At 40.7% G+C, this 27,279-nt stretch overlaps 1 protein-coding gene across 2 annotated transcripts in view; it reads left to right on the forward strand.

Annotated features, from left to right (window-relative positions):
- CFTR (CF transmembrane conductance regulator) overlaps positions 1-27,279 on the forward strand; it is a 140,335-nt gene that overhangs the window by 102,335 nt on the left and 10,721 nt on the right. For both annotated transcript variants that reach the window (XM_069976449.1, XM_069976459.1), the window contains exons 17-23: positions 2,068-2,312; positions 2,841-2,920; positions 7,441-7,591; positions 12,261-12,488; positions 17,369-17,469; positions 18,750-18,986; positions 22,673-22,828. In XM_069976449.1, the coding sequence (XP_069832550.1) occupies positions 2,068-2,312; positions 2,841-2,920; positions 7,441-7,591; positions 12,261-12,488; positions 17,369-17,469; positions 18,750-18,986; positions 22,673-22,828 (1,198 nt within the window). The remainder of the gene's footprint in view (positions 1-2,067; positions 2,313-2,840; positions 2,921-7,440; positions 7,592-12,260; positions 12,489-17,368; positions 17,470-18,749; positions 18,987-22,672; positions 22,829-27,279) is intronic.

Below are 27,279 nucleotides of genomic sequence, written 5' to 3' on the forward strand. Positions count from 1 at the left end.
CATGTTGTGTGGATTGTCCTGAGGAACGATTAGTGACCATATAACATAAAAACGATCGTTCATAACAGCAATCGGTGAATGAAATAACCTTTCGCTGCAAAATCGCTAGTTTTCACTAGGGGCCGATCGTTATAGTGAATCTTTAAACGATAATCACTACATGTAATAGAACCTTTACACTTTTTTTAAAAAACATATAATTTATTCATATATTGAATAAGATCCTGATATATTGGCTGGAGATTGCCATTTTGCTAATGTTACAGTTGTCACACTGGCCACTGTGCTGTCAGTAGGCTGACACTTCCTGTTACGCAAAGATTACTTCTCAGTAGTCATCTCATCAAAATCACGGTCAGGATTACAGTGAAAGGAGACACCTCTATTATAAAACTAGAGGCAGATAACACATAATCTTATTGATTGTAGATCACAGAGACAGCTCACTTCCTCCTCTCTTTCCTGGCACAGTGACCTCTGTACGTCATAGAGCATGCTTACAGTAATCTCATTTTGGACTGAGTTTCCCTATGGTGCCTGCTATTAAAGCGACTCTGTAGCCACTGTGGAACCCCCCCAAACTACTTATACCTTGTTGTAGCTTAGGCAAAGTCCTTTCAGTGGTATGTTTTGTAAAGCAGGTTAGGCTTTGATGAGGCAGAAAATCCACCTTTAGTAGCGGGGCTAAGAGGCGGGGCCGAAGCGTTCGTGCCCTAGTGCAGCGCCACCTTTGTGGTGTTGCTGGTTGTCTCCCCCTGCCTCCCGTGCCGCCCGCTGCCCGCCTTCACAGGGTTCCATGTAAATGCACATGCAGCGGTTTTTTTTTTTTGGCTCCGGCGCCGCTGTAGTGACATGGCCGGGTCCGCACTGCCTCTTTTGGCCGTCTTCCATGCCCTGTTTAGTGACGTTGTCATCTTGTAGAGTCCTTGGGATCAGATCCCGCGCAGGCGCACTGACGCGACCGGCTAGACTAGTTTAATAAAGCCGGTCGCGTCAAAATGTTATGCGATGGGGCGGGGTGGCCGCTGACAGGCATGCGAGCCGATGCTGGGCCAAGAGCGTCACTAAACAGGGCGTGGAAGACGGCCAAAGTAGGCGGTGCGGACATAGCCATGTCACTACAGCGGCGCCGGAGCTAAAATACCACCAGAAAGGACTTTGCCTAAGCTACAACAGGGTATAAGTAGTTTGGGGGGGTTCCACAGTGGTTACAGAGTTGCTTTAAGCAAATCTCTGGACCAGGGGCCTAGCTAGGATTCATGGGGCCCCATAGCAAAAAACTGTATGGGGCCCACCTCCCATATATATATATATATATATATATATATATACACAGAAGATGTGGCAAAAAAAAAATTCTCTTGTGGCCAGAGGCAGAATCCTGCATGCTGCCACAACAGTGACTGGCAGAGGAGAAAGCCAATGTCTACCTGTTCTGTCCATCCAATGTATATAACTGTAACAGCGTATTAGGAGCCTCATGGTTATATACATAGGTGCAGGAGCTGACTACCTTTTGCTTAACCCTTTATTTACTGCAGTGTGTAAGTGACCCAGTGTTCTCTTACATGCTGTAACACAAACAAAGGGTTAATGCAGAAGACAATTAGCTCTCTCCTTGCTACTCCTGCACTGATAACCCCTGACTTCTGCAGGAGCTCAGAGGTTATCAGAGAGCTAATTGTCTTGAGCTTATATTAACCCTTTTTTGTGTTGCAGCATGTAATAGAACATTGGGTCACTTACACACTGCAGTACATAAGGGGTTAAGCAAAAGGACACAGGAGGCTCTTATCTTCCCTGGGCCCCCTCCCTCCACGGGCCCCATGGCAACCGCCTTCCCTGCCTCTATAGTAGCTACGCCACTGCTCTGGAATTGCTTTTCACAGCTTCACGCAGCAGTACATGCAAGATAGCTGCCTTCATAACCATGTAATGAAAATCAATCATATACAGTAAGCAAAAAATAAAATACTATCAGCATAGATTTTCATTAGTAATGTAAAAGGTAAAAGCTTTACTGTAACTGTAGCTTTTCTAAAATATATCTGTTTTTCTTCCATGTAGAGGCAGTTCTGAATCCAATAAAACGGCAAATGGATCCTCTAAGGCGCCAATAATCATAACCCAAACTAGTTCTTACTACGTGTTTTATATTTATGTTGGTGTGGCTGACTCCCTGCTGGCAATGGGCATATTCCGTGGTTTACCACTAGTACATGGCTTAATATCAGTCTCCAAGGTGCTACACCAGAAAATGTTAAATGCCATTCTTCATGCTCCAATGTCTACTTTCAATACAATGAGAGCTGGTATGTCCATATGCTACTAATGTGCGGGCATGAGACTCCTGTTTGCTGAGCATTGCTTATGACTCTATGGTTCTTTCTTTTTTCTTTTCCTTTCTTGGGAAACAATCTGTCCTATGGCCTGTGGAAACTATACTTTATCCTTTATTTGTTATTGGAAAGCCTTGTAAACCTGCAGGTATTTATTATTTTCTGTATTCTGCACTATTCATTGTTTGCATTCTTTCATTTGTGTATGTGCTGGGCAAATTCTGCATCTGGGTACTTACTGGTACTTATGTAGGTCAACAGAACACTATAACAGTTGTATACCAAAGGCTTTACAGTAGTGTGCCAGATATTCTTTTTTTTTTCTCTCCCCTCAATATTATTTTTAAAATATTGCGTCCCTTCACCTTTTCTCAATGCTGAAAAAGAAAGTTTGAAAACCTAATAGAATAGATTATATAATTCACATATGATAGAAGGAGAATGTTGCACATAATAAAGGAAGATAAACGGTGTATTAATTTGCCTGTTTGTTCTGTACAGGGCGGATCCTCAATAGATTCTCAAAGGATATCGCTATTTTAGATGATCTGCTGCCACTGACAATGTTTGACTTCATACAGGTGAGTCACATAGTTAGCCATTTTAAAGGTGTAATCTTTTCTATTTTTTCTTAGTTTTTTTTACAGTTTTGATTGGTCTTGGTACCAATCAGGCGAATGAGCCGGGAGGAAATGCACTACAGCATGTCCTCTCCCCGCTCTGTGTAAGAAAAAAAAATTGGGCTTTCTAACACAGATGGGGGAGAGGACGCTCTGCAGTGTTCTACCGATCGTTCTACCTATTGGTACAGGTCTGAACACTCAGACCCCCGACCGATCTAAACTTTTGACAGGTCTCTGTGACATGAAACAGTATGTACATTTTAAGGTCTTGTTTCCATGGCATTGTTAATGCCAAGATATTTTAAGACATTTTTATGATTTTTCAATGCCAAGATATTTTAAGACATTTTTATGATTTTTCATTTGCCTTTATTTATAAAAATCACAAGTGTCACAGCAGCCTAAAAGGGTTGTCCAGATTTAGAAAAACATAACTGCTTATTTTTGGAAGACGGTAGCAGTGTTTTTCTAGTCCTGGCTTACCCTAAATTTATCAGGATAGGTGATAACAAGCTGATTGTTAGGGATGTGATTGGGCTTCCTTAACAATGATCAGTGATTTCTATGATTGTGATCCTTGACCCCTAGACGACCCTGGGCGTACTCGTACGTACCTGTACCCTCTGAACCACCACGGTCCCAGGTGTTGCTTGTAGCCCGGGACTGTGACTATTAGCGGGCACTGTCCGATCGCCGTGCCCGCAAAAAAAGTATTCAGATGCAGCTGTTAAAGTTGACAGCTGCATCTGAATACTTCTTGCAGCCGTTCGTTGGCGGTATAGTGGGGGGAATTGCCCCCCACGACATTGTCACGGAGGAGCCATCCCCGTGTCCGGCACCGGCCAGGGTCTGCGCCATACTGGCGTTGATCCTGGCTCGACACTCGATTGCTTTCGGCTGCAGCAGACGAAAGCAATCGAGCGATGATCTCATTGATCTATGCAGTATATCTATACTGCATAGATCTCAATGAGAGATCAGTGTACTTATACTAGAAGTCCCCCAGGGGGCTTCTAGTGTAATTGTAAAAAAAAAAAAAAGTGTTATTATTAATTAAAAAAAAAAACCTCCCCTAATAAAAGTTTGAATCACCCCCATTTTCCCATGTTATAAAAATAAATAAGAAAATAAACATGTTTGGTATCACCGCGTGCGTAATTGCCCAAAATATGAATTTATCACATTCCTGATCTCGAACGGTAAACGGCGTAAGCGCAAAAAAATCCCAAAGGCCAAAATTGTGCATTTTTGGTTGCATCAAATCTAGAAAAATTGTAATAAAAAGGGATCAAAAAGTAATCACCGTGCCACATCACCGTGTATATATATATATATATCAAGGTAACGATAGAAAATACAGATCATGGCGCAAAAAATGACACCTCACACAGCCCCATACACCAAAGGATAAAAGCGCTAAAAGCATGGTAATAGATCGATTTTAAGGAATGGTTTGAATTTTTTAAAAGCCATCAGACAAAATAAAAGTTATACATGTTACATATCTTTGTAATCATAATGATTAGGAACATATATAACAAGTCAGTTCTACCCCAGGGCGAACGGCGTAAAAACAAAAACCCTCCAAATAAAAAAATGCATGTTTTTTTCAATTTCACCACACATTTAATTTTTTTCTGGTTTCGCAGTGTACTTTATGAAAAAATTCAGCCTGTTATTGCAAAGTACAATTAGTGACGCAAAAATAAGGGCTCATGTGGGTTTCTAGGGGAAAAAATGCAACTGCTATGGCCTTTTAAGCACAAGCAGGAAAAAACGAAAACGCAAAATTTGAAATTGGCCTGGTCCTCTAAGGGTTAAAAGGGTATTCCAGTATCGTTAAATTGTATTTAACATGTTAGTGACTGCCAGCACGCCTTTTTATGGTCATCACTAATAGGCCTTATTGTAATCCTCATGCCTTTTTATGGTGGAGGTGGAATAACTTAAAGGGGTAATCCAGTACTACAAAAACATGGCCACTTTTCCCCCACTCTTGTCTCTAGTTCAGGTGCGGTTTGCAATTAAGCTCCATTTACTTCAATGGAACTGAGCTCCAAACCCCACCCAATCTGGAAACAAGAGAGGGGTAAAAGTGGCCATGTTTTTGTAGCGCTGGATTTAATTGTGTGTTGTGTTGTGTTGTGAGGGCTCTACCTAACATAAGGATGGGTGTAATATGTTGTGTGACTTACATGTAATACATAGCAGGCTCTCAAGAAGTTCTTTCTCAAATACTGTATATATACTTAGACAAATTGTGACACCATGTGGACAGGAACATATAATAAATGAAAATATGATAAAATCATAAAACAATAAAGCAGAGCTGAAAAATATATATAATCAAAAGGCGGAGCTGCAGGGTCCTTGCAATGGTTAACGTGCTTATGAGAATAGGAAACCTTCTATTTTAATACAGTTCATACTAATGGATGTATAAGTTAGATAACTGAAATACTGTAGATAGTATACAAGCTATACAATTATACAATTGTTTATACAGCATGGTGAATGCTGTAAAAAATTAAACACCAGAATTGCTGTATACAACATAAATATGATCAAAAAGTCATATACTGTATAAGTAAAAAAAAATGGTATCAATAAAAACTATACATCTTCTGGCAAAAAAACAAGCCCACACCCAACTTTGTAAGAAGAAAAATAGGGAAGCTATATGGATTTTGTCAAATAGTTTCTATTGTGCCAAAGTAGTAACACTCAAAAAAATCAACAAATTCGGTATCATTGTGATGGTAGTGACCCTGAGAATATATTTATTATGTTATTTTAACCGCACACTGAATAGCGTAAATGTCATATTAAAAATAAATAAATTACATTTTTTCCATTATCCCCCGAAAAGGGGTTAATAAAAGGTAATCAACAAGTTACATGAATCCCAGAGAAGCACCAATAAAAATTTAAATTTGTCTTGCAAAATGCAAGCCCTCATATGGTTTTGTTGGTAGAAATAAAAAAGGTATGACTCTTGGGGGGCGATGATGAGAAAAGTAAAAAAAAAATGCTTAATCATGTTAATCATGCATAAAAAGCATACAACTCAATAATATATTATTATCACGAACAGTACTGGCTTCAACAAGCTTTGTTGTGATTTACATTACAGAAAGTTGAAAATAAAAGAACTACAAAATGTGTATTGTCTACACCCCCAGTTCCTTTTTCTCTCTGTAGACAATGTATCTGATTGATGGATCTTTTCTCTGAGCTCTAGACCCACGCCAAATGATGCCATCACCTCTGACCAGCCCCACTGTCTTCCTGTCATATACATCTTTATTGGGACATTTAGGAAGAGCATGTTTATAGCATCTTGTGATGAATGATGCCACACAGCAAACAGTTTGGAATTGACCATTGGACCATACATACAGCCACGGCACAGGACTCACAAAATAACTCCAAGGACCACACAGGTGTCTATCTTGGGCGTTTATTCACACTAGGCTTAACAATGAGCGACGCGTTTCGGTGTCGGACTGACACTTTTATCAAGCTCCTGCTCACTGCTAAACGCCAAGTCCTGCTCCAGCAGACAGTTAAAATGCAGCAGGTGCTGCATCCTGTGCAATAGCCTTCAAAGTTAGATGTAACATGCAACACCTTTGGGCAGAAAACTAGCATACGTGCTATGGGAGAGAAGTAATCAGGGTGGGAGGGTGTTGAAGATCTGAGGGAAAGCAATGCATTCTGGTGCTTGAAGTACTCAGTAACTACTTAACCAAGTACAGCACTAAGAACTAATGGATTTTTTGTGGTTTCAGAACTGGTTAGTAATGCTACATGCTTCTTAAGCATTTTTGTTTTATGCCAGTGGGGAAGAATTTTGTAGCAGATTATTTTCCCTCTTCATAAGCCATGTGAAAAGCAACAGAGCTGAGTGAATAATGAACCTGTAATCAATTACGGACGTTATTCGATAGGGTGTGTGCACTGTTGGAGAATTTCCATTGACTTAAATGGAGTCTATTATTACGTATTATTAGATACTACAGAAAAATAATGGACTTCATTGTGCCCATTGAACTAATGAGTATCTATTGTTTCATGATGATGCTAGATGTTTTATTAGGAGCAGAAATGCACCCTTGATTCAGCTCCCTACTATAGTAGAGGACATCTCAACAAATCTAATATATTAGAACACATTCTTCAAAGCCAGTGTATGAATGATAAAAAAATTGACTTTTCAGAATGTATGTGTGTTATTGCTAAAATGAAACTTATTAGGAAGCAATGGTTATTGTAGTATATATGGTGAATTAGCTCAGTAAATGTGTAGCCTATATCTAATGTACACTATAAGTTATTTCTCAGGAGCAATGCAGTATCTAAGTAAATGTATTGAGTACAATTGAGATCAATTGCCTTTTGCCCAAATACATCTGTAATGTACACATGTTGTTAAAGGATTAATCCATGTTAAAACACTCTATATTTTCTCTTCACAGTTGGTGCTTATTGTGGTTGGGGCTATCACAGTGGTTTCCATTATGGAGCCTTACATCTTCCTGGCTACTGTCCCTGTAATTGTAGCTTTTATTTTACTAAGATCATATTTTTTGCACACCTCCCAGCAACTAAAACAATTAGAATCTGAAGGTAAGGGCAACAGTGACTGAAATCTGAAATGCAAACACAGCTTTCCTGGTGACAATATTACCTAGACCTCTTCCAGCATTAATTTATTCTTTCTAATATACATATTGATTTAGGTTGATCACATGGAATGCTGGAAGGAGGGTTTTAATGCTGATGTCAACAGACAAGGATTGACAGAACAATTGTTCATAGAGGCCCACACCCGAAATTCTTCTGTGTTCACAGACTTTACGTCTTAGGTGTGAAATGTGCCAACTAAAGTTGTGTAGGTAGATAGGTAGCTTTATATCCTCGTATGGCAGCGGGTCTCAGCAGACCCACTACAGTCAACTTTTGGCATGCCTGATGACAGTGACATTAAAAATGTATTGTTGTGTATTATTCCTGCAGATTACTTGCAGATCTGCAGATAAATACACAATTTTAGATTTTTCTTTTTTTTCAGCATCTGCAGGAAAATTCATAATGGCAAATCTCAACGAAATTTCTGCATGATTTGGTTCAGATCTGCAGAAATGCTGCAGATATTCAGCCTGCGTATCTGTCAGCAAAGCCTGCAGTGTATTTCACATGAGAACATATCCAAAGTTTCTGTGACTCATTGAGTAACTGGAGCATATAAAAAAGAGACTGTCATGTAAAGAGAATGAAATGTCTCGCTCCTCATTAGTTTGCTTAGTGAAAACTGGGTAGACTACTTTCTGTGAAACACTATGTAATTGTATTAAAGAATGGAAGATCTGAGTGTTTGGTGCCTTTATTATACAATGTAGATTATATAACACTCCTCTAGGCCAATTTTGCACTAGTGCAATACAGATGTATGTTTGTCTCTTTATTACAGAGTGAATCACTTGGAAATTGGCTTTGCTGAATTTGCGGAAATTCGCACGCATTTGCGAATAAAAGCAAGCAAACTATAGAAGCTACAATAGTGGGACTATTACAGAGTAGCGATTTTTTCAACAGCTGTTGCTGTGACATTGTCAAATGTTGAAAAATGTCAATTTTTTAAAAATGTCAATCATCCTGTCTATCATTCAATTTCCACCATGGACAGTAATGAACGTTGGTGGATCAGCAGTGTAATAACAATGTTCTCCCAGCACAGCAGTGGACATTGCTAAATGAGCACCCAGTGAGTTGTTAGGATGGACATTGTGTTCACTGTGACTTCCTATAATGCACACCCAGCACCCAGTGACTTCCTATAATCCACACCCAGCACCCAGTGACTTCCTATAATCCACACCCAGCACCCAGTGACTTGCTATAATCCACACCCAGCACCCAGTGACTTCCTATTATGTACACCCAGCACCCAGTGACTTCCTATAATGCACACCCAGCACCCAGTGACTTGCTATAATGCACACCCAGCGACTTGCTATAATGCACACCAAGCACCCAGTGACTTGCTATAATGCAAACCCAGCACCCAGTGACTTGCTATAATGCAAACCCAGCATCCAGTGACTTGCTATAATGCAAAACCAGCACCCAGTGACTTGGTATAATGCACACCCAGCACCCAGTGACTTGCTATAATGCAAACCCAGCACCCAGTGACTTGCTATAATGCACACCCAGCACCCAGTGACTTGCTATAATCCACACCCAGCACCCAGTGACTTGCTATAATCCACACCCAGCACCCAGTGACTTGCTATAATCCACACCCAGCACCCAGTGACTTGCTATAATCCACACCCAGCACCCAGTGACTTGCTATAATGCACACCCAGCACCCAGTGACTTGCTATAATGCACACCCAGCACCCAGTGACTCTCTATAATGCACACCAAGCACCCAGTGACTTGCTATAATCCACACCCAGCACCCAGTGACTTCCTATAATCCACACCCAGCACCCAGTCACTTGCTATAATGCACACCCAGCACCCAGTGACTTCCTATAATCCACACCCAGCACCCAGTGACTTGCTATAATGCACACCCAGCACCCAGTGACTTGCTATAATGCACACCCAGAACCCAGTGACTTGCTATAATGCACACCAAGCACCCAGTGACTTCTTATAATGCACACCAAGCACCCAGTGACTTCCTATAATCCACACCCAGCACCCAGTGACTTCCTATAATGCACACCCAGCACCCAGTGACTTGCTATAATGCAAACCCAGCACCCAGTGACTTCGTATAATGCAAACCCAGCACCCAGTGACTTGCTATAATGCAAACCCAGCATCCAGTGACTTGCTATAATGCAAAACCAGCACCCAGTGACTTGGTATAATGCACACCCAGCACCCAGTGACTTGCTATAATGCACACCCAGCACCCAGTGACTTGCTATAATGCACACCTAGCACCCAGGGACTTGCTATAATGCACACCCAGCACCCAGTGACTTGCTATAATCCACACCCAGCACCCAGTGACTTGCTATAATCCACACCCAGCACCCAGTGACTTGCTATAATCCACACCCAGCACCCAGTGACTTTCTATAATCCACACCCAGCACCCAGTGACTTGCTATAATGCACACCCAGCACCCAGTGACTTGCTATAATGCACACCCAGCACCCAGTGACTTGCTATAATGCACACCCAGCACCCAGTGACTTGCTATAATGCACACCCAGCACCCAGTGACTTGCTATAATGCACACCCAGCACCCAGTGACTTCCTATAATCCACACCCAGCACCCAGTGACTTGCTATAATGCACACCCAGAACCCAGTGACTTGCTATAATGCACACCAAGCACCCAGTGACTTCTTATAATGCACACCAAGCACCTAGTGACTTCCTATAATGCACACCCAGCACCCAGTGACTTCCTATAATGCACACCCAGCACCCAGTGACTTGCTATAATGCAAACCCAGCACCCAGTGACTTGCTATAATCCACACCCAGCACCCAGTGACTTGCTATAATCCACACCCAGCACCCAGTGACTTCCTATAATCCACACCCAGCACCCAGTGACTTCCTATAATCCACACCCAGCACCCAGTGACTTGCTATAATCCACACCCAGCACCCAGTGACTTGCTATAATGCACACCCAGCACCCAGTGACTTGCTATAATCCACACCCAGCACCCAGTGACTTGCTATAATGCACACCAAGCACCCAGTGACTTGCTATAATGCACACCCAGCACCCAGTGACTTCCTATAATCCACACCCAGCACCCAGTGACTTCCTATAATGCAAACCCAGCACCCAGTGACTTGCTATAATCCACACCCAGCACCCAGTGACTTGCTATAATCCACACCCAGCACCCAGTGACTTGCTATAATCCACACCCAGCACCCAGTGACTTGCTATAATGCAAACCCAGCACCCAGTGACTTGCTATAATCCACACCCAGCACCCAGTGACTTGCTATAATGCACACCCAGCACCCAGTGACTTGCTATAATGCACACCCAGCACCCAGTGACTTGCTATAATGCAAACCCAGCACCCAGTGACTTGCTATAATGCACACCAAGCACCCAGTGACTTCTTATAATGCACACCCAGCACCCAGTGACTTCCTATAATGCACACCCAGCACCCAGTGACTTCCTATAATGCACACCCAGCACCCAGTGACTTGCTATAATGCAAACCCAGCACCCAGTGACTTGCTATAATCCACACCCAGCACCCAGTGACTTGCTATAATGCAAACCCAGCACCCAGTGACTTGCTATAATGCAAACCCAGCACCCAGTGACTTGCTATAATCCACACCCAGCACCCAGTGACTTGCTATAATGCAAACCCAGCACCCAGTGACTTGCTATAATGCACACCAAGCACCCAGTGACTTAGTATAATGAACAAGTCACCCAGTTACTTGGTATACTGGACAATGGCTTCACTGCTCCCACAGAAAACCACCCACAATCCACCCTCCTCTCCTCTCTGTCCCTATCTCTCTGTATTTCTCTCCCTCCTCTAACTGCCTGCTGCAACATAATCTTCAATATTCACAGCCAACTGGCCACCTCCAGGAAGCCAGTTACCCAATATAGAGGATGGGGGTGGGGGGTTGCTGACATCACAGTGGGGTTTGCAGCTGATTGAATGGGCGCCAGAGATTATGGATAATCACTCGCTCCTGCCAAAAGATAGTACTGTACGCTAACATGTATGTTTGCTATTGTGGCCACCATGTTTAGCAAATTTGCGAATTGCAAAAAGGAGAATTAAATGTCCGATTCGCTGTGATTCGGAATTTGCCAGATTTGCTTCGCTCATCCCTAACTTTAGTTTTTTTATCTTTGCATTCAAGAGCCATAACTTTTTCCCCCATCAACAATCATTACTGCACACCAAAGCTAGCTGCAATACTTAATCTGTGGCATGTTTGACTTTTTTTTATGTAGTTCACCATGCTGTCTAAATGAGGTGTTAACTTGATTCTGTACTTCAACATGATCAGTATACAACATTTTCTGTTTTACTTCTTTTTTCACTATATTTAGTTTTTTTTTTTTTAATGAACTATAGTTTTCATTACCACCATTTTGTGGTACCTACCTATTTTAGGTTCTTATTACTTGTTTTATCATTTTTTGGAAATGAAAAGCACTGTTTTTTCTATTTTTTTTTTCTTTTTACTGCATTGACGTATATGTATTGTTTGTCGGAAGAGATTTCTCTAAGTAAATATATTCCTTTTATTTTTACAGCCCGCAGTCCAATTTTCACTCACTTGATAACCAGTTTAAAGGGTTTGTGGACTCTAAGAGCATTTGGACGGCAGCCATATTTTGAAACCCTTTTTCATAAGGCACTGAATTTACATACAGCAAACTGGTTTCTCTACCTGTCCACACTTCGATGGTTCCAAATGACTATTGAAATGATCTTTGTCATCTTTTTCTGTGCTGTTGCATTTATCTCTATTGCAACATCAGGTACAGTACATCTGGACTTACTTGCAGCTATTAAGCTATATTTCCCAATATTAGAAAATTTTTTAGTTTAAAGTCTCACTGGATAATATGCTGTAAGTTCTTTTCTGTAAAGATCTAGAATTTGTTTCTGTAATTTCTGTGGTAAGTACAGCTAATATAGCAGCTTTTAATTGGGAAGTAATAAATATACTCCTCCTTGTATAACGTGTCTGACTTAACATTTAGGCTAGGTGCACAGTGTGTTTTTGCTAGCCATTAACATTTATGTTTTACAGAAAAACAATGCCCCAAAACTTTACTGTTTAAGGCTATGTTCACACTACGTATTTGACCGGCCGTTCCATGACTCCGGCCGGGTCACGGAACGGCCGGTCTCAGCCCAGATCATCACGGCCGCTACTTAAGTACAATCAGTGCGCGCCCGCATCAGAGCTTCCCACAGCACAGAGTGAAGCAAGCGGCTGGAGCCGCTCGCTTCACTGTGTGAACTGACAGGTCCTTCTGCGGGCGGAATTCATTGAATTCCGTCGGCAAATAATGGACCTGTCAGTTGCTTGCAGCGCCGTATGGGAACCGGCCGGAGTGTGTACGCTCCGCCCGGGATCCCATAGCAAATAATGCTATTTTCCACCCCGCAAATCTACGGCTGTAGTTCTGCGGCGAGAACTACGGCCGTAGATTTACGTAGTGTGAACATAGCCTAAAAATGCCCACAAACCCCCCTCTGTGCACACATTATAATTTTATGGCAATAATTGTTACAGTTTTAAAATTAAGCGCCTAGGCCTTGTTTTCAGTTCTATTTGAGGATTTCAAGAAACAAATGTCCGAAAAACAGTATTGTTTGGTTTTTGGGCTTAAGCTTTTGCTGTGGCCAAAAAATGGCTGGAAATATGACCAATAAATTGCTGAAGAAGGGTTAAAAGGGGTGCCAGAGGGCAGGAGCATAGGTAAAGGCTCATAGGCCCTGGTGCAAGATGTCAGCTTCTGCCTTCTCCCTTCCCCAGATGCAATCAGAAACAGAATAAACAGTTATATCCGGTACATGCAGTCAGGGCCGTATTCACAGATGCTGCTGCCCTAGACACTTAACCTGAAGACGCCCCATCTTCAATCCCCATCACATTGATATCTAATCAGTCTTAGGCTGCGTTCACACATTTACTGTACGTCCCCACATGCAGCAGATACCAGACACTCATGTGGTAACTAATAGGTGTATGGTCAACAATCCTGGTAACAGCTTATGACTAGTGGGGAAGAAATGGGAGCGTGGTTTCTGCCACATGCATACCCCCAACACCCCCCACCACCTTGAAAATACACCAGATTTACTGGCAAGTCTGAAGGAGAGGTTGGAGAGTAAAAGAAGTTTTTTTCTTCCCCCCTGCTCCCTGGTGCTGCCCCCCTGAAAGCTGCTGCCCTAGGCACCGGACCACGGGTGCCTAGTGGTAAATATAGCCCTGCATGCAGTATAGAAGAGATACACCTGACACTATGACACTACAAGGTGTGTCCAGTAATTCACAGTCTAGGAGTGTGCAGTCAAATGATGTTTGTGATATGTTGTGCTCTGAGATATGGTGCGATCACCAACTCCAACATAAACAAGATAGATTAAACAGATCACAGCACTCATCTATGCTCTTCTTGTCCACATTTATAGTAGTTACAACATAATAATTGTGCAGAGACAGCCAGAATAAGAGCAGAAGACAAGAGGCATGGTGGTGGACCTCGCAACTGGGGTTCATTTAAAGATGTCCACAGTGATGTAGAGCCAACACCTGTAGAAGAAGTGGGACACTGTCAGGGCACTTTGCAGCTATAGCCGTTTTGTACATATCAGTACTTCATCCAGCTGACGGAAGAAGTACTGATACGTGCAAAACGGCCATCGCTGCTTGACATTGAGTGATCTGTGGAGGCCAAGATGCAGGTTGGCAGTGATGTGTGTAGAAATCTTTGTCCCATTGAGAGGTTATACACAGCAGAGAGGTTCAGAGCTAGACAATTCCCAAAGAGTCGTAATGTATGTGCTGGGATGTGCTAAGAAGTGATTGTAAAATTGCAGCAAGTTGGACAACTGGGGCCACAATCAGAGGAGATAGGTGTGAGAAAGCTCCATGAGCCAACAGATGTAATTGTACCAGGTGTTTGTCAGACTGCGATGAGGGGACATGGAAGCTGTATTTTGAGGGATTACACATTTCATGTAAATGGGCACCAAGTGCTGCAAATCAGCACCTACTTTCCTTGCACAGAAGCCTAACAACCTACCAGACCGCCATCACAATTTTTTGCATATTGGATGAGGGATTCTAAAAACAGGTGGAAACAAAAGATACTTAATAGAAACTTTTACTTAAAAAAAATTATGATGAGGTTCTCGTGTAAGGTATTTGCTTGCTTTTTCCTTTTCAGGTGGAAAAATGGCCCTAATTGAGAACTGCCATTATTATGTGCTATATATATATATATATATATATATATATATATAGATATGTGCTGTTTACTTTGTGTGACTTTTCCCAACAATCATTCATATCTGCGTGAGTGATCTATACCACATATTCTATTGAACTGTTGTAGCCATGTACTGTGTCTCTGAATGGGAACCATTAAGCATTTGTGCTGTGTAAATATTGGAAACTGCCAAACTAGTTGCCTCTAGGAAGTTAAGCCTTTTAAGTTTCAGCCAACTACAGTGCGATGTCCTTTTTTCTAGGCAATTTTCTCCTGACAGCTTGACCACTTTGGCATTGCATACAATTTGGCATAGTCAGCAGGTTGGAGCTGTGTGCATGGTATAGTCTCCCAACTGTAATGATGGACACAAAAAAACAGCATGTGGAGGCCATTTTGCAGGCTGGCAGTGATGTGCAAAGCAAGATTTGCCCCAAAGAACTTTTACAAAGGAGCAAACTAGCCCCCACAGACCCACAACGCCATCATAGCAATGGCAGATTAAATGTACCCTGGACCCTGGGCTGTCCAGCGGCCCTGCAACATTCACCATCTACACCCTTCTCTCTTCCGGCACAGTCAGCATCTGTTACAGATGCTGTCTGTGCCGAAATTCCCACCCACCTGTGAGCACTTTGTCAATTGAAGAGCTCTGACAGGTGGAACTTCAGGTGTCGGCAGCATCTGTAACAGACACTGCTTGTGCCGGGAGACCGAAGAGGACATCATGCACCGAAACTGTCCCATTTTCTCCTGCACAGAGGTCATTTTTGGACACAACCATTCTTCCTTCACAACCATTCTTCCTTCCTCTTACGCCTTCCAACATTTTACAACATTATTGCTAAATATCCCATTTGTTTATTGTATGTGTTGTAGATCTCCCACATCTATTTTTTGTATTGGTAGCCACTTACATGCTTTGATAATTTTCCCATACACATTAGAAAACCCTGGGTAACAATGAAATCACTGGGGCTACCAACTGTCCTCTTGATCGTTTTCAACAGGCATAGTTATTTGTTCTCGTGTGAGATAAGTTGCTGAGAAAGGCATATGTCGGCAGCTTTCCCTGCTTTTCCTGGTGAAATAAACAGAAACGCTTGAGAGTTTGTGGTGGAATCAAGTGAAATAGCTGCCAGCTAACAGATATTTCCTGTGCATGGCCACCATTAGGCCACTTTCGTATATCAGTATTTGTTAGTCTAAGGATGGTTTCACACTGATTTAAAATCTTGGAAAAACATCAATAAAAATGCCGTTATAAAAACGTCAGCAGCCAGATGTTAGCTGGAGATCAATGGAAGTTTATGATCTGCCTTACACACATGGGGGGAGATTTATCAAACATTGGGTACAGTGAAACTGGCTCAGTTGCCCCTAGTAACCAATCAGATTCCACCTTTCATTCCTCACAGACTCTTTGGAAAATGAAAGGTGGAATCTGATTGGTTGCTAGGGGCAACTGGGCCAGTTTCACGTTACACCAAGTTTGATAAATCTCCCCCATGGTGTTTTTTTTTTTTGGTGTGGAGTTTTTCTCTCCTCTCTGGTGTTTTTGAGGTTCCAAAACACAGCATGCGGAAAGTGTGGCTTTATTTCTGGTGTTTTTCTGTCACCTTTTGTTGTCCAAAAACTAGGTCAAGTGATAGCAGAAGAAAGAAAGTTCAGTGCACAAAAACACCTAAACCACAGAAAAGATCATTCACACACAAAGTCAAAAACGGCAGAAGAAATGCCAGAGAAAAATGCATTAAAAGGTTTTCTGGCCTTTTTTTTTTAGTTCTATTAAAAACATCACAAAAAAAAGATGTGAGGGCAACTTAAGGCAGGACTATGTCCAAAACATAGAAGAGGTACAACTGTTTCCATTATCTTCCACCCGATTCTGGCTTACTAACACTAACGCAAAATACAAGGATGAATGTGGCTTTGCTTTTTACTTTAAGATAAAATGTAACTGTATTGTGTACACATTCAAAACCTGTTAAAGAGTAGGTCCCACGAAATTGAACAAAGGCAGGCAGGCAGGGGGTGGGAGAAAATAATAAGCAAGTAAAGTTACCTATCCTCGTGCCTCCACTGCACTGCCCCTGGTTACCGCTGATGGCCGTTGGCTGTCATCTTCTGCTGGAATCTGGTTATCTCATTTACCCATCTCTTTTAGCTGCAACGTCGCGGCCCAGCTGAGCAGGCAATTGATGTCCTACCTCAGTCACTGATTGGTTGAGTGGCCAATCACTCGCCGGAGCAGCGCTATAGGGCATGAGGAGGGATGTTTACATTGTTTATCATTTTCCAACATCCCTTGCCTTTCTACTTCTTTTCAAAGTCATTGGACTTTTCTTTTAAATAAAAACATGTGCTATACTACTATTAATTCAGAACCCTGACAACCATTTTATGCTTTTCAGGTGCTGGACGAGAAAAAGTTGGAATTGTTTTGACCCTGGCCATGAATATTATGAATACTCTACAGTGGGCAGTAAATTCAAGTATTGATGTGGACAGTTTGGTGAGTAATTAAAGGGGTTGTCCAGCAAAAATCTTTTCTTTTCATATCAACTGGTGTCAGAAAGTTATATAGCACTGTAATTTACTTCTATTTAAAAATCTCAAGTCTTCCTATACTTATTAGCTGCTGTATGTCATGCAGGAAGTGTTGTTTTATTTTCAGTCTGACACTGTGCTCTCTGCTTACATCTCTGGCCGAGACAGGAACTATCCAGAGCAGGAGAAAACCGAGACAGAGTTTCTGTCAGAGAAATGTCAGCATAGAGCACTGTGTCAGTCTGAAAATAAACATTTCAAAATATGAAAATAACATTTCCTGCATGACATACAACAGCTAATAAGTATGGGAAGACACAAATACAAATCTATATAACTTTTTGACATCAGTTGATTTGAAAGAAAAAGATTTTTGCTGGATAATCCTTTTAAATAGTTAATTAGTGTCAGCCTAAACTCACACTAAAATCTTCTAATATCTAGTTAGGTCTTCAGCCTGTGTTTCCACTGAGGCTACATTCACATGTTCTTTTTTTTTTTGGTGGACCTGTCAAAATGGTCAAAATCATGACACTATCTAAAAATAAAGGAATAGTTCACAAAAAAAGTATTTCAAGTCAATTGGTGCTAGAAAGTGCCAGAGATTTGGAATTTACTTCTATTAAAAAATCTCGTCTTCTAGGACTTATCAGCTGTTGTAGGTACCGCAGGAAGTGGTGTATTCTCTCCAGTCTGACACAGTGCTGCCATTTTAAGAACTGTCCACAGCAGCAAGTGCTGGACTGATAGGTACTGGCAGACACACAATTTTTTTAATAGAAGTAAATTACAAATATCTGGCACTTTCTGGCACCAGTCGATTTGAAAGAAATTTTTTGGGTGACCTATTCCTTTTTTGCAGATGTTACACAACCTTCTGTAACATCCACAAACTATGGACAATCCCATAGACTTCTATTGGTGTTTTTGTTCCACAATTACGGTAGGCATTAGAGCATATTATTATCAATATATCAATATTTTTACGGCAACAATTTGGATACTGTATGTGAATGAGGCCGAAGTGTTTTTGATCCAGTTTTTTTGACCTTGTTTGTGTTAATATTTTAAGTGGAACTGGTACAGAGAAAAACTATAACAGAAAAATGTGCTAGTTTTTCTGCGTTTGTTTTTATCACTAAAGTAAGTCCATGCTACCAACAATTTACAGTACATTACCAGGATTTATAACTGCAATACTGAATTAGTTATCCAACAGTAAGTAATTTTTTTTTTTTTTTTTAGATGCGCTCAGTTAGCAGAATCTTTAAATTCATCGATCTCCCTAGAGAAGATGCATCACGCAACAATAACAAGGAGAAATTATCAGAGGTTCTTATAATTGAGAATGAATATACCAAAAAAGATCCAGACTGGCCCTCTGGGGGTCAAATGACTGTTAAAGATCTGTCTGCAAAATATGTGGAAGGGGGCAATGCTGTTTTGGAAAATATTTCATTCTCGATTAGTCCTGGACAAAGGGTAAGACCAATACTAAGCTAATTTACAGCTGAAACCTCAATTATACCATCTCATTTTACACATAGGCCCTGTTCACACTGAGCAAGAACGTCAGAATTCCATGGCAGAACTCTCAGCCGCAGAATCCCTCCTTGCTCAGTGTCCTGCTTTGATGGAAGGAGAGGGTGCGCGCTCCTTCGCTGCCGCCGCTCTCCGCTTGGAGAAATGACGTTCTTGCTCAGTGTGAACGGGGCCTCAGGCTGCAACAATATGTCCAAATAAAAATTGTAACTAGCACATATACTGTAGTTCTTTGAATCCTTTTCAGAATAGCTATTACAGGTATTTGTTTCTTAATATAACCATTTTCTTCAATTATAAAACAACAGATATTGTATTAATCTAAAATGTCAAATCCTATGATAGTACATCTTTAAAAGCTAACAGCAGTCCAATGTGAATAAAAATCTAAAAAATGTGCCAAAAATGCTTCAACTTTTCTATCAGATCCTTCTCAAGCAAGAGCGGGGGAGCTGTATGCAATACATTTTTTTAGCCCTGCTATTTTCTATTTTTTCTATTTCCTGTCAGGGATGAAGTACACAAAAGCGTACCAAAGCCAGTTAGTATTAACAACATATTAGAAAGTTATACATCTTGGGTTTATAGTTTTATTAACCCTTTCACGGACTGGGATCATTGATGCCTCAATGCCCAGGCCGTGATTTTACATCAGCTTATGGGATCATAAAGATCCCATAAGCTGATGTCCCCTAGCTCTGCCGCCTCTCCGATGTCCCCTGCTACTGTTACTATCTTATAACAGAGGCATGGGAGAGAGGGGAGGGGGCAGAGCTCACAGGCGTGCATCTGGCGCGCGTTCTGTCCTCCCTCCCCCTGCCAGCCTCCGTAGATAGAACCTGGAAGCCGGAGGCTTCCTGTTTCTATGGCTACCATCGGGGCTCTGCGATCAGTTCGCAGAGCCCCGATGGACACCAGAGAGACAATTTTCCCTCAGTAGAGGGAGAGTTGTCTCTCCAGAGCCCTATAAATACTGCGGTCGTGCTGACCGCAGTATCTATAGGGTTAACTCTCACCACCGGAGCGCCAGGACCCGCCGCTGTGTCATCCTCTGCAGTAAATTCAGCGACGTAAATTTACAGTGCAGCGGCAGAAGGGGGTTAATTTACATTTTTTCTAAATCAGATAACCCTGGTAACCCCTTTTTGTGATATAGTGTATAGCTATGTTCACACAACGTCAAAAATTGAGAGGAGGCGCGATGCCACAATTTAACTGACTGCTATTGCAATGCATTGAAGTCAATGGGAAGACGGACGTCCAATGCACACAATGCTTTGAATAATAGACGTTTTAATAGTGGACATCAAAATAATGAACACAATCAATATTTTTGGACGTCTTTTGCAAACAGCGGACGTTTTTTATTAGTTGTTCACACACAGTTTTTCTTTTGTCACCTGTCCTTTCTCAGTTTTCACTATTAAATTCAATGGACTTTTTAATTAAGGCGCACCCAAAGTCCAATTAGTAATCCAAACTAGAATAATTCACCAACACCCGTCATTGCAAGGAGAGGCAAGACATCTAAATGATGTCCATTATTTTAGACTCAAAATGACGGCTGTAATTTTAAACAGAGCTGAAAAAATGTTGTGTGAACATAGCCTAAGTTTGTTCAGTGAAAATGTATTAATTTTAATTCAACCATACTTCATGTTTTATTGAATGATCTAATAGTCTTTTTTATAAATTAATTTAAAATGCTGACATGTTTCAGGCGTACTTGCCCTTAATCATGGCTCTAAATGACAAACAAACATGAATCGCGTGTTATTTACATCATACACAGTTAGTAATAAACATAGAACATGGTGAAAGTAAAACTTATGTACTTATGACAAAAATCATCATGTCACAGATTGGGATAGTATACATATATATGGGTTACATATTGGAGTCATGAGATCATTGCAATGATATTTTTTTATAAATATATTATGAACAATCTATGATTTATTGACAATTAATAGTTAAACTCCTGAATCATATCTGATGAATGTGGTATATAGATTGAAGGAGGTCTATAAGGCATATCATAATTGGGCATTAGGTTTATAAAAGATGCAGACCAAAAGAAGAAAGATACACGTGTCTTTCTTCTTCTTTTGGTCCACATCTTTCATCAACCTAATGCCTAATTATGATATACCATATAGACCTCCTGAGAGCGGGAGACTTCTCTTTGTTCTGCAATACATACGTATACCGCCCCAAGGTCCGGGGTATCCTTTGGTCTACCGTGCTCCATCCTAGCAATCAGCCTAAGGAGATTTACATATTCATATTCATCAAGGTGTGCTTAAAGGTTTTGTTCAATAAAAACCCATAGATGGCTTATCCATCTATGGACTATCAATAGCTGATTGGTGGTTCTGCACAGCTGTGGCACCCTGATGTAAAATTTGTATGAAGCGAGAAGACTCATCTCCGTAAACTGTGCAGTGGTAATGCTGGGTTACTCTAGGGCAGCTCCCATTAAAGGCAATAGGAGCTGCAGTAACCCAGCGCCACCACTACACAGTGTATGGAGCCGAGACTACTGTACATTTACATCAAGATGTTGCAGCTGTCCAAAACAATCAATCAGCTGTTGATAGGCCATAAATAGGTTTCCCTGGAAAAAAACCTTTACAAAAAAATGAATAATTCAACCATTAAACTTTGCATTTGTCTCACTTCTCTTTTGTAAGGTTCAAAGTGTTATCATTTTTACTTATGGCCCTATTACCTTTACAAGGTATTTCCCGTACGCTACACACATCTTGTCACATATTATTACTTATGGCCCTATTCCACGGGCCGATGAGAGGAGCAAACGAGTGCTGTCAGTGCTCGTTTGCTCCTCGTTTCTTGCTCGCTGCCGCCGCTATTCCGCACAGCAGCAGCGAGTGAGTGAGCGCGGGGGCGGCCATGGGCAGCTGCAGTCTGCTGCCACCGCTCCTATTTCACAGTGTGACAGCAGCAGATTGCTGCTATCCCAGTCGTTTGTCTTTCAACATGTTTGAAAGACAAACAACGCAACGATCAGCCTACATGAACGATGTCGGATGATCGTTGCCTTCTATTCCACAGGACGATTATCGGCAACCAACCAGTGCATGTAATACTGGGGTTTTACCAGTAAAATGGCCAGTTTCATTGGTTGATCATCTTGTTATTTACATGTGCTGCAGATCCTGACTGTGCATAGCATTGTATGTTGAGTCTGGTCTCAAGTTACGATCATCCAGAAGAAACCATTGTATGTGGAAAATATTGTATCCTGAGGCCATTGTAAGTTGAGGGATCACTATATTTACGTTATCTCAGCAGATACTACTGTTGTTAACAATAGGGGGGAAAGAAATCTTGTTGATGTTGGTGCCCTTGGGTTTTTTAGTATTTGTCAATGTTTTATTCGATCTCCTATCTTACCCTGTGAAATGCATTCCTGGATATGGAAGCATCTAACATTGTTACATTTAATAGATCCCTTTGTTCTTTCTGCAGTCCTGGATTCCGATGTTCTTTCTGCATGAGCACATATAACTTACCTTTACCTTATATAGAGCACTGCTCTTTAAGCCATGGTGCTTCTTAAAATGCGTGTATTACATTCATATTTGACATATCTAATATTCCAGGTTGGCTTATTGGGAAGAACTGGTTCAGGAAAAAGCACATTGTTGTCCGCTTTTTTGAGATTATTGTCAACTCAAGGGGAAATTCTGATTGATGGAGTATCTTGGCAAACATTACCACTTCAGAAATGGAGAAAAGCTTTTGGAGTTATTCCACAGGTATGCTTTTGTTATGTTTTAGATATACTGTATGTTTACAGTGGCATTAAAGGGTGTGTAATCAGAAAATGACCTACAGTTAAAATCATGTTTTAAAGTTAGATTGGGTGCACACTTTGTTTTTCCTATCCGTTTAATGTATCCGTTTTTATTTGATTACTTTTGACAAACAGAAAAAAAACGCGGTCAACCCTATTTTTGTGTACGTTAAAAAAAATGCATCCGTTTCAATACGTTTTGGATAATGGAAGCCAATGGAAAAATGGATCCAAACGGATGGTATACAATTTCATCCATTTTTGCATCCATTTTTTGCATCCATTTTTTGCATCCATTTTTTTCATAAAACATATATGTTAAACAGATAGGAAAAACGCAGTGTGAACTCAGCCTTAAACATATTTTTTATGATAAACATATATATGTAGATCAGCTCACCCCAGATAATTAATGGCGCATGCAGGTACACGAGTCTCCGGGTTTGGAGTGGAGCACGTGGAAATATATGCGGGCCGTGTCCCGTATCGGCAAATCCAACGTAGAAAGAGATTTTCCACAGCTCCTTAGGATAGTGCAAATTCTTTATTGGTACATATACGGTGAAATTAAAAACTGGTTAAAATCACGCCGACGCGTTGCGGAGGCAGCCCTCCTTAATCATGGCCAAGATTAAGGAGGGCTGCCTCCGCAACGCGTCGGTGTGATTTTAACCAGTTTTTAATTTCACCGTATATGTACCAATAAAGAATTTGCACTATCCTAAGGAGCTGTGGAAAATCTCTTTCTACGTTGTATTTTTTATGATGTTTTGGTGTTTTTTTATTAATTTTCCATTTTAATTTCTGTATTAAAAAATAATCCAAAAATTCTTCAGTATTCATTCAGACCATTGAAGGCTACATTACATAGCCCAAGCCCTGCTGCAAACAAGCCTATTACATAACCTAATACATGACTTCATGGTTGTTCTGTTAGGGCTTCATGAACAATTGCTTAGTTGTTCATGAAGCCTTTTTCTTTAATTAATCACTGGCCACACATCCCCTATTACACGAGGAAATATGTGGCTGACATATGATTATTTTTTTGTCAGAATTCAGTGATTAGCCAACAAGCGAACATTGGCTCAATTGTCAGTTGATCGCTGATCCTATAACACAGAAAGGTATGGGCTTTATTTGGCAGATAATCGGCCCCTATAATACAGACTTAAAGGGGTACTCATAGCACCCCACTAATCCCCCACCAATTGTTTGATACCTTTCTTGCTTGTCTATGCTGCTCTTAGCCCTGGATTAAAACTTTCACAAGAGATGAAACAACAGTGTCTCCTTTTCCCTATAGTGCTCAGGAGAGTCTTTTGTTTCCCCGCCCTTGGTGAGGTGATCACTGTGTGATATCAGTGGTTGGCCAACAGATGAGACAGAGATCATGTGACCTCTGTCTCAGAAAGGAGGGGGAGGACAGAGGAGCCTAGACAGAGTGGACTAGGAAATGAGTATTTTCAGCAGCTTTAGGGTGTGACCTCCATACCATCACAGAAAGGAGTACAGTGAATGGTGACACCACTAGATAGCTAGACGCAAATTACAATAGCTAAACCTCAAGGTTCAGCCCTACCACCACCACCTGCCACCTGCCACCTGTGTAGCGTGCCTATGTCCATTGCTGTAAGGCAGATCTCTAAATGCTGTTAAAAATGGCTCCCATAATAATTTACATAAAATGAAAAGAAAATTTACAATCACAAAACAGTTTAAATAACAGTTTAATAACAAGTGTTGGTATTTGGCTCTAAATGGAAAAAAAATGTAGGGAACAAATTTACGTTAAGATTTGTCTGTAAAAGCCCCGACGACTGTTCTGTCAAGTAACAAACCCATAGAAATCAAGACTCAAACATATAACCAGACGCTTCCTGTTCGGCAGAGCGGCAGGTGCCTAGTTAATCTATTACATTTTTTTCATTCTAATTTTTGTATTTTTGTCCCTTGAAGTAATGTTTAAATTAAATACACAAAATTCAGAACAAAAAAAAGTAATAGATTTCTGCAAGACACATTAGAATAGCAATACCGGTACCCCACTAAATTTCTAGAAACCTATATATTTTTTTTTTTTTTTCGAATTTTTGTATATTTCATGTAAACAAGGGACAAAAAAAATACAAAGTACCTACGTATGGGTTTATCAGCTCATAATTTGGCAATAAGCCATTCAGGACTGTGATATACACAGTATACTAGGACATTTGCAGCTTTTGCAGATGTTATAGAGCCCTATGGGTCAGGGTCAGAGGTTTTATTCTAATTCTTATGAGGAGTGTTTACCTGAACATTAATTTAACAACAAACAATTAGCCCACCAGTGAAAAACTGTTATCATCAACATAAAAGTCGGCCATGTTTGAAATTTTCTACTGAAAGTAGAATGAAAGACCTTTTGTTCAGAAAAAGTCTTTAGCCAACAAACAAACTTTCAGGAAAGAATGTCAGATTATCAGATTGGTTTACCTTTGTCCAGTGTCATTGATAATGTATGCCACAATGGACTGTAATGATCAGTATGTAGTGAAGAGTGGATGGCTGCTTCTACATCTTAAGAGGATCAAGGTGGCTAGGAGTGAGGTAACAAGCCTCATCTGAATAGGGCCTTACTATGGAGCTCCTTGTTCTTTTGTCACTGGCAGTATAAGCCCAAACAGATGTGAAAATACAGTGTTTACTTTTACTTTATTAGAAGCATTATTATACAGTGCAATCTATGATAAGATTCTGTTAGGACAGTACAACTCATCACAGCTCTAAGTGTTGTGCTACTTCCTTATCTTATACTGTGTTGTGGGTAAATAGTTCTCAGACTTGTCTACAAGACTGGTTGGTTCAGTTAAACTTTTTTAGATTGTGACACAGACAACAGAATAGCTCTTTCATTAGTTTACTTTTAACATCAGTAGAAAGCAAACACCATTATACAAACGTTCCTGTCAGATATCCAATTTTCTGAAACATAGTTGGCAAGAACAGTTAGTGCCAGATACATTATGGCTGTTTAGGCCCTACGAATGGATATATATTTACTATATATGTCGCAAATAGGGAAAAGAGTCTAAACCTGTATTATACCAAATCTGTAAATCTGTAGTTGTAAAATGTATCAAAATAGTTGACATAGTGGAAGAATAAACAGAAAAATTTCGTTGTTGTCTTTGTTTCCCCTAACAACCAATCACCGCTCAGCTTTCATTTTACTGGAGCCAATTGAAAAATTAAAGATGATCTGTGATTGGTCATGGGCATTTTTTTTTTTACTACATTAGGCTAGGTTCACACACTGTCTTTTTTGTCCATTTGACATCCTTCTTTTTGTACTTCTGTTTTTCTGAGGCCAAATAACATCACAGACGTCATTTCAAAATAACAGACGTTATTGGACTCGAAATTGATGGACGTGGAACAGTTAAAAAAAAGATGCTGTGTGAATCTAGCCTTATGCAGTAATTTTTATTGCATCTTTTGCTTTGGCAAAAATGACCTCTACGCATTGTAATATGAAAACCTATAGTAAGACGTTAAACACACTACAAATAATGCTTCCTGTTGTGCAAATTTATTTGTGTGTGTGTTTTATGGCACAGTAATGTATTTCTCTCCAAACCCCGACACACTGTAGATACAACATTTTGAAGAAACTTATAAAACTATTTAATTGAAAAACTGCCTTTATGGGCATGGTCAACAAAAGTATAAAGTATATGTGGACCTTTAGGGGTGCTAAGAATGTGAGGTGAGTGACCATGCATACAGTGTACAGATAACTCATGGTAAATGCCACTTTTAACTGGGCGGGAGGAGAGGGTATCTACCTTTCGGAGTGTGTGTAAGGGGGGAATACCTACCTACTGTGGTTTACCTGATGGGGGGTTTTCATCTATGGCAGCATCTATAAAATTGAAGGGAGGTGGGATTACCTAATGGGGGCTTTTACCTAATGGGATTACATAGTTACATAGTCAATACGGTTGAAGAGAGACACATGTCCATCAAGTTCAACCAATGAGGGGATGGATGCAGGGAAGGGGGGTATACAAGAAGGGGATAGATGCAGGGAAGGGGGGTATACAAGGAGGGATGGATACAGGGAAGGGGATTATCTATCTATCTACCCAACCCACTTACCTCCTTACATTGCAGGGCACCAAGGGTGCATAGCCTGTTTGGCAGATTCTGCAGAGACAAGTGATGGTTGCAAGAAGTGTTCATGGTGGTCTGAGCCAGATAGGGAAGAAAATGAAAGCAAACAACTCCAAGATGAGGCCCCCTGTATTTCACAAGATTTAACCTCTTAATGTCTGCAGAGACTGTGTAGAGCTGGAATCACTGCTACATGGGTACTGTATATGAGATATTGGCCTGTGTGAAGTGGTTTTTACTCAGTATTAATATAGTGTT

This window comes from Dendropsophus ebraccatus, chromosome 1 (assembly GCF_027789765.1).
Source record: "Dendropsophus ebraccatus isolate aDenEbr1 chromosome 1, aDenEbr1.pat, whole genome shotgun sequence".
Taxonomy (NCBI): Eukaryota; Metazoa; Chordata; class Amphibia; order Anura; family Hylidae; genus Dendropsophus; species Dendropsophus ebraccatus.